The 12,605-nt window shown below is 41.1% G+C and overlaps 1 protein-coding gene across 1 annotated transcript; it reads left to right on the forward strand.

Moving 5' to 3' along the window:
• The first annotated feature begins 8,270 nt into the window (after positions 1-8,270).
• LOC128103942 (olfactory receptor 6X1) lies at positions 8,271-9,209 on the forward strand. Its single transcript, XM_052728640.1, has one exon. The coding sequence runs from the start codon at positions 8,271-8,273 to the stop codon at positions 9,207-9,209; it is 939 nt and encodes a 312-aa protein (XP_052584600.1).
• Positions 9,210-12,605: the final 3,396 nt, after the last annotated feature.

Raw genomic sequence — 12,605 nt, forward strand, 5'->3', positions numbered from 1 at the left:
GTCGTCCCAGCTGAACTGCCCCAACCTCCAGACCCTAAACCTCAAGGCACATCCCAGAGCCCCCAACTCTGGTGAACTCCACTGCTCTGGTGCAGTCCCCAACACCTAGCCAGCAGGTGAGAGATCTGGCTGCAGACTGGACCACCACTGCTGCCATCCACTGGATTCTGTTTCCCCAAGACCCACTCTGCAGCCCAACCCCACTCACTACCTCATCATCCTTTCTGTGGCCAGCCCTTCCCCCATACTGCAGCAGACTCCATAGGCACAGGTACAGCCTACACCATTCAGACGAACAAGGAGATATGCTGGATCTAGGCACCCAAACCCCCATAAACCTCAAGCTACTGGACCTGAAGACCTGTCAGTCACCAGAACCCTTGGTCATTTAAGCCAGAAGACAATAAATGAAACAGGCAATAGATAATCTCACACAAGCAAAACCCACAGAAGGGAAACATATACAAACACACACACACACACACACACACACACACACACACACACACTACCAACAACAACAACAAAATGAAAAAATATCAGAAATTGACAATCACTGGTCACTACTATCTCTTAATACCAATGGACTCAATTCACCTATAAAAAGACACAGGCTAATCAGGGAAATGCAAATTAAAATGCCACTGAGATACTGTCTTACACCTATCAGAATGACTAAGATCAAAACCACTGATGACAGCGTATTATTGGAGAGGACGTAAAGTAAGGGGAACACTCCTCTACTATTGTTGGGAGTACAAACTTGTACAGCAACTCTAGAAATCAGTATGGTGGGTTATCAGAAAATTGGGAATCAACCTACCTCAAAACCCAGCAATACCACTATTGGGCATATACCAAAAGATGCTCAATCATACCACAAGGACATTTGTTCAACCATGTTCATAGCAGCATTATTCATAATAGCCAGAACCTGGAAACAACCTAGATGCCCCTCAACCAAAGAATGGATAAGGAAAATGTGGTACATTTAAACAATGGAATATTTAAAAAAAAGAGTGACATCATGAAATTTGTAGGCAAATGGGTGGGACTATAAAGAATCATTCTGACTAAGGTAACCCAGAACCAGAAAGACAAACATGGTATGTATTCACTCTTAAATGGATATTAGGTGCAAAGCAAAGGATAATGAGGCTACAATCCACAACCCCAGAGAAGCTAGGTAAAAAGGAAGACCCTAAGAGGGACACACATGGAGGGCTCCAGAAAGAGAAAATAGTTAAGATCTTCTGAGTAAACTGGGGGTGGGGGGGATAGAAAGGAAGGTAGGGGGGAGAGAAACAGGAGGGACTGAGATGGCCAAGTGGAGGAAGGGACAGAGAGGGAGAGGAATGAAAGAGATATCTTGGTAGAGGGAACCATTAAGGGGTTAGGGAGAAAAAGTAGACAATAGGAAGACAAACTAGGAAGAATAGGAAGTTAGCCATAAACATAACTACAATGGACTGAATGCTTAAAGTTTTCCCCAAATTCATATGGTGGTATCAAAAGCTGGGAGCTTTGTGAGAAGACAGAGCCCTCAAGGCTCCAACATCATTACTGGGATTGTAGAAAAGCTCCAGACAGCTAGTTTGTCTCTTCCCATATGGTGATAGTGTGAAATGGCAATCATCTAGCCATCTGTGAAGGCAGCTATCACTAAGTTACCATTTGCAAACACCTTCTCTTGGACTCTCCAGCCTCTAGGACTGGAAAAAAAAGTATTTGTGCTTTTTAAATGCTAACCTACATCTGCCATTTTGTTAGAGTGAGCCAGACAGAGGTTAACAATACCCTTTGATGTTGATGGAGCAAAATGAAACTGCAATGGATCCCAATGGGCATAACAGAGAATTAGGACCAGATGACACTCCAGAACCAAGGCAGGTGGGCAATAAGCATCCAGGAAGGAAAGCAACCAACAGGGAAGGCTCTGCCCACTCTGCAGGATGCAAGATCCCTAAGAGGGGATGTAGAAGAAGCCCATGTGTTACAGCTGTTATCTGAATCACATTATTGAAGAAGATGTATATTTCTTCCTGCAAGTCAACTATGGCCATGGAAATGAGACCAAGAAACTTTTCTCTAAAAATGTAAGGGTGTTATAAGTTTGTCTCACTTAAAAATATTATTTTAAATAAAAATAATAAAAGTATGGCATGAACTGTATGTAAGAATATTAGAGGTAAAATGAAAAAAATTGTAATGCACAAGATGAAGGAGAAATTCAATGGTTTTTGTAAGATATCAAGGAATCTGGTCTGTCATGATGAAATATGATATACATAATATATTCTACCTATATGAAATCAAAACTATGCAAACCAATTACAAAACAAAGAAATAGTAAGTATGGAAAGCAAAAGACATATATAGCTAATATGAAAGGAATTAAATTTTATATTTTAAAAAGTGTATTTTATTCTATGCAAATTAGATTTCATAATGTTGTTTTATATGTTTTTATTGAAAATAAATTTTCATATAATATATTCTGAACATGGTTCCCCTTCCCCAACTCAAAGATCATCCCCATTTATACAACTCCACACCTTTCTCTCTCTCTCTCTCTCTCTCTCTCTCTCTCTCTCTCTCTCTCAATAAATAAGCAAGCAAACAAAACAAACCAGACTAAAAGAAAAGAAAGAAGAGACACAGATGCACAAAACAAAACCCATAAAACATGATAATGTACAAGCAAAAGACTAGTAGGACAAAAAATGACCAAGTAAAGGAAAATGAGACAAAAAGTCTATAAAAATATCATTGAGTTCATATTGTATTGGCCATCGACTGCTGGGCATGGAGCCTACCCCAAAGTGTGGTTAATATACCCAGTGAGACTCCATTGGAGAAAACCAATAGTTTCTTTGCAAGCAGATGGTAACTGGAGACAGCTTCTTGGTTAGGGATGGGAGCAACTTACAACTCTAAACCAATTTTTCTGTTTCTCAGAAAGCTTTCTCCAATGATGAGTTATTTGTGTCCCCTCTACCAACTTTCTATACAGCATTGAAGATGGCAGTCTCTGACTTTTCATTTGTCACTTTGAGATAACACACAAAACCCAAACATAACTTTTTCATTCACTCTCAAATTCCTGTGTACTTGACCAGTTGTCATCATTAACAAATTTTCCTACCCATGATTCATATGGAGTTCCTCACTTAACCAGTCTATACCACTGATTTCCAATCTCAGTGAAGCTGAGAAATTGAACATTTAGTAAGTAACAGTGTGGGTTCTCACATGTAGATTAATTACCTTAAGAATATAAGGATGGTGGATGCCAATTAGGACTCGGAAAACTCTGAGTTCTTGAGTTTGACTCATGGATAAACTTTTAGTGAGAACTTCCTTTTCTCCCAGGACTGTCTGAAGCTCACCCATGGGGACTGGTGTCTCCGAGGAAACTAGGAAAGTACCACACTGACAAATCGTTATTTTCAGAGAAGAGAACTTGGTCTGGCATGAAGTGATCCGTTATTCACACTCACTGTAATCCTTCTAAACACTTATACTATTTATGAAGGAAGTTCAATGTTGCAGAAAGGCACTTGCTTTCAGTTCAAAAAAGGGGCTCATTTTCCTTTGCAGGAAGCAGAAGAAACATTTTCTGTTGGAATTATGCTGTCTTTCTAAAAAGATCCCTTTTCTCTCATTAGAACCGTGAGCAGAGACATACTTCTGGACCAGAACTGCTTTCTTGGGCATCCTCAGTGCTGTGAGTATCTCTTGGCTACAGAGAGGAAACTGTTGTTGTTTAGGATAAAATTTTGTGTTTCTCTAGAATGAAGAAATAGTTAGCTTGATGCATAGGTATCTTCAAGTAGAGTCTAGCAAATGACTTTCAGTCTCCTACAGAAAACCATAATAATGCCCTCAACCTCCTTCAGTGCAAGTAACGTTTATCTCCTGCATCATACTAGAATGAGTGGGATTCCAACTGACTGTTTATTATTCAAGGTCTACTTTAGTAACAGCCTCAAGTAATGATTCTTGTTCATTTCCCCTTGTGGAATGTATACTACATAGTGTCCTTGTTTGAAGGCTCTATCATGTTCAGAATCCCCAAATGGACTCCATGACCAACATCTTGAGAACTTGAATTTGTCTGTATCAACAATTAAAAAATTAAGGTAAACAAGGCTTAGGACACTTTTTAAACTTCAGCTCAAATCTAGAAAAGAAAACAAATCTACTAACATTTTTTCTTTTCTTCTTCTTTTTCTTCTTCTTCTTCTTCTCCTCCTCCTCCTCCTCCTCCTCCTCCTCCTCCTCTTCTTCTGCTTTGTGTTCTAAGACTATGAAAAAAATGTAAAAGGGCAAGGTCCTTTATTGCAACAACAGAGCCTAGAAAAAATGGCACATTCTCCAGTCAGTATGAAATGAGTAAAGAAAGATATGTGTACTCAGGCAATCTGGAAATGCTGGGAGCAAAAACAGAACACAAAAACAGCATATCTTGTTTAGGGAAAGATAGAGCAGGGAGATCTACATGCAGCAAAACCTGAATAATGAAAAGCCAGGAGCAACAACAGACTTGGAAACAGATTATGTAGTACATTGTTCCTGTTATGACATAACCCAGGTGTTTCAAATACAAGTGCATATCACATATGAATGCATGTGCATATCCGTCTATATAAACTTATAGATAACTGGGGCATACTGCCAACAAGCTATGCACTTATTAAATTATTTAGGAAATATCACTCAAGGATTTGCTTCACACTTAGTGCAGTGCATAGGTCCTGCAGATACGACTGAGATCTAAAAGCTTAGCATCTACATAAAAAAAAATAAAAGATAAAGCCAAAATGATAATACAGTTCTTTAAGTGTTCAGATATAGACATGGCCAGGGCTTGTTGGGAGGGTGTTAATACAGCCTCTTAGCTTTCCCAGATATAGAAAGAAGAGGAAGACTTTCCATGGAGGGGCCTCATAAGCTGAGAGCTAGAAGTCTAGTAGGACTTAGTCTACAATGAAGACAGTGGGTAAGGGCATTAAACCAATGCAAGCGCCTTGTGCGGTTACTGGGAAGCAAAGGGAGGATGTCTCTCTCAGGGAACTAGAGCAGATTGAGCAAACTGTGTCCGCTAAGGACCAGATAGGAAATGTTTTAGGAGCACTGGAGACCTGTATGGTCTCTGTTGCAACTGCTCAAGTCTGTCATTGTAGCACACAAGCAGGCAGACAATACAAAAGCAGGTGAGTCCAGCTGTGCTACAGTAGAATTTGTTTACCAAAACATGGCAGTGATTTGCCAGACTTTGAACCCAAGTGATTCAGTGTGGAACACAGGCTGGGAAAAGAAAAATGGCAGGTGAGGCTGGAAAAGTGGTTAAGGCAAGATCATCAATGGCCTTGAATGTTATGCTAAGAAGTTTGGGGGTCACCTGTAAAGGATGTGACTGATCAGCCTTACTACAGTTTGAACTTTGAGTAGGAAAGAGTGTTGGAGATCAGGAGAAAGGGAGCCTGGTTAGGGGCTGTACTTGTACACAGACTAAGGATTGAGACATGGACTCAAAAAGGCCAACATGAGGTACAACAAAGGGGACACAGTGGAGAATAAGGAGCTAATTCGTTGGTCTCAGGAAAGGTGGAGGAGTGTCATTTAACTCTACACATCACACCATTTCTAATGGAGAAATAAAACAACTAGAGAATACAGGTCTGAATTTAGGTAAGCATATAGATCCAAATGTTTAATCCAGTGTTTTAACTCTGGAGCTTTAGCTCCCCAAAGTTATTTTTTTTTTTGTCTGAGAGTTGTTGTCACTTGTGTATGTGAGATATTCAGTTTCCTTCAGAAATATCACAGAGATTCCCAGGATGCTCCAGATCTTGCCTGTGCATTAGTCTGAGGAGCCAGCACCTATTTCCTGATGCCTCTATTATCTCAGTATCTCTTCTGGTGGACACTGCTGCACCTGCCACTCCTGTTAAGGACCACTCCTCTCAGTAGACACTGTCCTTCCATTAGTGTCTTTTCTGTTGCCTTTCCAAGATCCTCATTATTCCCGTGCCAAGCCAGATGCTTTACAAAAGGAAGGAAGAAATGGCTCTTTCTTGTCAGCACCCTGTGTGGCTACCTGGATACTGTGGTTACTATGGTGCTGCTATGAACTCACACAGGTATCACCTATCAACTTATTCCATAAAACTTCACTTCACTTGCCTCTGTTAGGGTTGAAGGCTGACATTGCACTGCCTACACATGCATCTTTCCATGTGAGCAAGACTCAAAACCCTCCCATACAGAAACTTCCTGACTCTGTCTTCAGGAAAAGCCTGACTCCCAGCACCAATGCCGATGAGATTCATTACTCCGGTTGTGGTTCACAAGCATTGGATCTTTGCCCCCCTCCCTCTACTCTTCTACTTAACTGTAAGGCTCAGTTTAGGCTTCTTTTTCTCTGGGAAACCTCTACTTTCTGCCCACATGTCTCTAGCAATGCGTGGTTTCTGAGTATTCCCAAGGAAACCTGTGTGTGACTCTACTGTGTGATTTTTACTCACTGGATCATGTTGGAACTATCATTCAGGGTATTTGTGTGTCCTGACTAAGTGACAAGCTCCTGAGTGGCCTACGGGACTTGAAACATAATAAGCTTTCAACAAATACTTGTGGAATTCATCCATCTAATTCTCTAAGGGCTGGAGTACTTACCACTAGGATATTTTATATTAAGCTAGAGAGGTGGCCATTCTCCTCTATGGAGGAAATGAAGGCAATTCCATGTCTACCCTAGATTAAAAAAAAAATTTTAAAAAAAGACCATGCAGGTGGCCAGTTGAATCGGCTATTAATGCAAAGTTGAAAATTCCTCCTTCTTCTTACCATTTCATGGAAAGTACTGGAGTTTTTGATATTACAGACAATAACCTTGCCTTGTTCTAGAAAGGAGATGAAAAATAGAAATTTTTTTCTCCTTTAACCTCTCAGTATTCACTCCTATTAGGGAAAAAAATTGAGGAACTCAACAAAGAAGCAGAAGCTTCCTCCTTCATGCTGGTTTTGGTGTGCTTTAAAACTGGACAATTCATCTCACAATAATCATCTTACACATTTCAAAGGAAAATTGTAAGGAAGAATACTCTCATTAATACAGGGTATCATTTTACTGTTTCCTAGTGGACTTTAGTAGACTCAAAGGAAAATTTTTGCCTATGAATTTACACATGCAAATGGGAAAGTTTTATTGACCAATAAAAGATAATTAGTCACAAAAAAAAGGTTTTGATAGAGATGTGCTTTCCCAGGATTTTCAGTTTGTTATCATTAGCAATTGCTTATTTTTTCACTTTTTTTAGGTTAATGTCTACAGTTCTTTATCCAATATGCATGCATTATGAGTTTCTATATATCAAGTAACTGGCCCTAGAAATTTTAATTTAGACATTTTTCTACTTTCTCAACAATCTTGTTTACTTAGTTTGCATCATTTTATTTAGTCTCCTTAAAAGAAAGGACCTTAATTATAATGGGGACTTATTAACAAAAATCTGTTCTAAAGCCAAGCATATAGCACATAATCACAAATACTCAGGAGACAGAGGCAAGAAGGTATGCAAGTTCAGCCTGGACAAAATAATGAAGTCTGAGTTAGCCGAGGCTAAGAGACTGTGTGGCAATCTATTTCTCTCCTCTCAACAAAAATAAATAAATAAAAATAAAATAAAATTAGAAAAAAATAAATTTTAAGACATTTTCTTTAATTTGTATTCCATCCACCTATATAATAGCAACAGTTTTTAGTTACTTTTATAAACACACATAGCATGGGCTTCCTTCACTATATCTGTACTCTACTATAGAGTCTGTGCTGGGAAAATAGCACAGGGGTAGAGCACTTGTCTAACATTACCAGGCCCGGGGTTCAAACCTCAGCACCAAAAAATACTTTTCTTTCAGAATATAATGTGAGTATAAGGATTAATTTCTCATGAACTCAGCTGTGCTTATATGTAAGCTTCATTATATACATCATGCACTATTCACTTTAAGTTATTATATGGTTTATTGACAGATAAGCTATTACATTTATAATTACTATTTTCATAGGTATATAAGGGTAAAAAAAGCCCAATTTTCTGTTCTTCATAAGAGATGCATCTAAAATGTTAAGCTATAATAGGAAACAGTAAAGAGCCAATAACTCTCCACTAAAATTTATTATTATTATTATTATTATTATTATTATTATTATATGATTCTAAGAACTCCATCATTGCTGTCTTCTTAGGAGATCAAAGGACATGAGAAATGGCACTGCAATCACAGAGTTCATCCTCCTAGGCTTCCCAGACATCCAAGGCTTACAAGCCCTTCTCTTCATAGTGATCTTTCTCATCTACATATTAACCCTTTCAGGCAATGGACTCATTATTTTCATTGTCTGGGTTGAGCCCAGGCTTCAAACTCCAATGTACTTCTTCCTCTGCAACTTAGCCTTCCTAGAGATCTGGTATACCACCACTGTCATCCCAAAACTCCTGGAAACCTTTGTGGTACCAAAAACAGTCATCTGCACCGCCTGCTGCCTGCTGCAGGCGTTCTTCCACTTCTTCCTGGGTACCACCGAGTTCTTGATTCTAGGCACCATGTCTTTTGACCGCTACCTGGCCATCTGCAAGCCCCTCCGTTACCCCACCATTATGACCAGCAATCTCTGCATGCAGCTGGCCCTCAGCTCCTGGCTAGCCGGCTTCACCATCGTCTTCTGTCAGACAATGCTGCTTGTACAGTTGCCGTTCTGTGGCAACAATGTTATCAACCATTTCTACTGTGACGTGGGTCCCATCCTGAAAGCTGCTTGTGCTGATACCAGCATTTTGGAAATACTGGGTCTCCTGGCAACCATCCTTGTGATCCCGGGATCACTCCTCTTTACCGTCATTTCTTACATCTACATCTTATCCACCATCCTGCGGATTCCTTCAGCCACCGGCCGCCAAAAGGCTTTCTCTACCTGTGCCTCTCACCTGACGGTTGTCTCTCTGCTCTACGGAGCTGTCTTGTTCATGTACCTGAGACCCACAGCACACTCCTCCTTTAAGATTAATAAGGTGGTGTCCGTGCTAAATACCATCCTTACCCCGCTTCTTAACCCGTTTATTTACACCATTAGAAACAAGGAGGTGAAAGGGGCCCTAGGAAAAGCCATGACTTGTCCAAAAGCTCATCTTGCAAAGTGAAACCTGCAGTACATCAAAAGGAGCCTAATGCAGACTTTAATACAAGGACTGATAATGAGGCAAACTTGTAGAAAAGTTTGATAAAATCTCCCCCTACATGCCAGATGCTTTAGTACAGTGTTATCCCGAGAAAGAGATATGATGGTTAGGATCTCCATTAAATTATGTAAACTGAACTTATATTTGGTATATATAAATGAACTGGGATTTCTTCTTAAAGGGAACAAGTCACCTAATTTTTCATTAAAAAAAAAAAATGTCTTCTGATTTCCTAAGATGCATGAGGCAGAACTCAGGACTTTCTTAATTACAAGCTAAAGTGAAAAGAGCAAAGTCAGAAACAAATGTCAGTGAGTTTAAAGGTGTGTGAAGAATCCTGTTTCCCTCTTTTATTAATAAGTTAGATTTCTGAGGCAGCCTAAAGAGACAGAAGTCAGGAAAGAGACAGGAGTCCGACCTTCAAGAGACAGGGCTGTACGTATTAGTGCACACAGTGAGAGGCAGCCTCTCTTCCGAGGAAACTGAGGGGTTTGCCAAGGAAAAAAAGCTGGCTTCGACCCTTTAGAGGGTCTGAGTAAGGGGCTTGGGAATGAGGAAATTGTTACAGCTGTAGGGGGCTACATATCTCTTCTTCCTGAAAGTGTTGGCCCAAGGGAGAGACGCTATCTTGGGAGACGGTCTGTACAAGCATTCCTTTCTGTGCTGACTCATAAGGCTGAGCAAAGTCATCTGTAATCTCATAGGAATCCTGTTTACTGCTGAGGCACTCTATCAATAACTGTATCTTGTCCCAAGCACAAGGCATCCCACACCTCATTTTCCCAGGCCTATTGCTTTACCATAAGAGAAACACACTGGAGTCTCTTTATTAATGCTGATGGATGGTCTTTCAAAAACGTCTAAAAGGAACCTGCCTTCTATTTGATCACATGTTAATAAGGCCCCTCCACCTTGACATAATACATAATTTTAGGTAAGCCTAAAGGGACTCATTCCCGGGTAGTAGAGAAAATTGAGAGCATCTTGTAAAAAGTTCTGATTTCTATTTCATGGATTGTTCCAATTTCTAGAATTGAGTCTCAGTAGATCAGGCACAAACAAAAGATGTCCCGGAGATAACATACCTGGGGGCCTTATCGGAAAATTCCCCTCCTGGTTCTATGAAGGTCATGACTTTGAAGGCTCGCCTGCACATTTAGCATGTGAGTCCCTACAGGCAAACACACACTTGGGCAACATATCTGTCATGGTGACACAGGAGAGTCAGTTTGTGGTAGTGACTATTACATATGCCCTTTTCCCAACAGTGAAAACTACCATTTAAAGCCCATTCAGACTCATATTTTTAAAGACATTATTATCTCAATGTTATTATCTCAATCGCTATGCCTAATTTTCTCTAAGAGAATCAGCCTCATTGGAAATAATCAAGGCAAACAAATGGTCATTTGAAAGTAACGTGTGAGCTTAATCCCATGAATTTTACCCAAGGCCATTTAGAGAATAGTTGAAATTGTCTTGAAATAAGAAAATAGAGTCGTGTTTAACAGTCTTTAAAGAATAAAATAGCAGTGAAAAAGGGAAGAGAAGAAAAGAGCAAATGTGATAGATAGAGAAAAAGTCTGTGTCTGGTTCAACAGGCCAAGAGATGCCCAAATAACTGGGAAGGAATCTGTGTGTCCCTTACACACACTTACCATGCATGTGAGTGTGGAAGACATTAGCACTTGAATCAGTGGGCCTCAGTCAATCTGTGGAGGACTGAATAGAAGAAAAATGCAAAAATACTCTTTCTTTTGAGCCAAGACAGCCATTTCATCCTGATATAGCAGAGCACCTGATTCTTGCACCTGCTGATGCCACGGTCCACAGCAACACCCTGCTTCACCCACCTGTTCTCAGGCTGAATTACATTTTTTCAGTTCCCCATTCTGCAGGCAACACAGATCCTGCACTGTCTCAGCCTCCATAATTGCAAGAGCAAATTCTCATACTAAATCTCCATTAGTTGGTACCCCTCTCAGGGCGCTTAGTCTCTCTAACAATAGAATTTAAGAATGGACTAAGAAGAAAGCTCAACAACAATTTTATTAGACTTTAAAAAGAAACCCCCAGAGCATGCAAGTTGTATATTTCAGCACCTGCCTAGAGAAGGAAGGTGGACAAGAAGAGAGGAAAGGGGTCAATTGTAAGCAGCAATCACATGGGGCAGGGGAGGGAGGGGTACTTCAGAAAAGAATGGGAAAGGCTCAAAGTAACAACAGAAAAAGCATACTTAGACTTTGGCCAGTGCTCTAAGAAAGAGATAAAGAAGAGAAGGGAACAATTAAACCTGAGTCAGGACTCAGAAGGGCAGACAGACCTGCAAAGCCCTCGAAGTGGCTCTGCCTGAACAGATCAGGTTTCTGAGAGGGAAAAAAAAAAAAAGTACATTATCTCATTAAAGGGATGACTTCCTCCACTCTTTTACTGTGGTATTAGGTGAACCTGCATTCTGGAGGGGTGACCTCTTAGTCAGGTGTTAGGTCTCCACCCAGGCCACCAGGCCAGAGGCAAATTCCATTCAAGGGTACTGTGACATCAATTTTCCCCCTCTGCAGAACCCTAACCGCCTCTCCATCAAAAGTGATGAACATCTCCAGTTCAAAGTATGTTAAGCCGCCTACAGCCATGTGTCCCATGGACTGAAATGGTTTTCAAGACATGGTTGAGAAGAGAAGGCCTGCCCATGTCACCGTGGGACTTACAGGGCATAACTGACCGCAGAAATATCTGTTGGCACAGACAAAAGTGAACAACTCGGATCAGGGAAGACAGTCGCAAAGCAAAGAGGCACCAAAATAACACACGAAGGCAAACAGAGAACACCACCATCTTCTTACTGAGCTCCCAACGACATTCCAGTTTTTAGTCCTAAGACCAACAACAGTTTTAGTCTGCCCTTTTCACAAGATGGTCAGAGTTGACAGGCAGACGGGCTGACAGCGCAGCAACAGCTGAGTGCGCACGCAAGAGCCAGCATTCGGACTCAACGCTTTCCTTTCTATTCTTCCACGCTTGGAGCACAACAAAACTGCGTGGGAAGGAGGGGGCGGGGTCCCTCGTGGAGGTGTAGATACCAAAACCAACATGAAAGATGAAAACAAAACCCTGTAGGAGGTAAGCCATGAATCCCAGACCCAGGGAGTCGATTGAGTTGTAGCAAAAGGGACTGGGCACAGAGGGCAGCGGTCCAGGGAAGGCTTTTCCCACATGGGTCTCTCTGGAGCCCCAGGGCCTCAACCCACAGAAACACACCGAGCCGGCCAACCCTCCCACTGCCTAGACCGGCTCCAGCACGGGCTCGGAGGCGGGGCGAGCGGACGCTTCCGCTTCCGGGCGCGGAGGCCCCACGTG

Source organism: Peromyscus californicus, unplaced genomic scaffold (assembly GCF_007827085.1).
Source record: "Peromyscus californicus insignis strain IS unplaced genomic scaffold, ASM782708v3 Scaffold_11__1_contigs__length_118956290, whole genome shotgun sequence".
In the NCBI taxonomy this organism is placed as follows: Eukaryota; Metazoa; Chordata; class Mammalia; order Rodentia; family Cricetidae; genus Peromyscus; species Peromyscus californicus.

Bases quoted from the DNA above. Each gene is read 5' to 3' on its own strand.
- LOC128103942 (XM_052728640.1), top strand. From the start codon at position 8,271: ATGAGAAATGGCACTGCAATCACAGAGTTCATCCTCCTAGGCTTCCCA.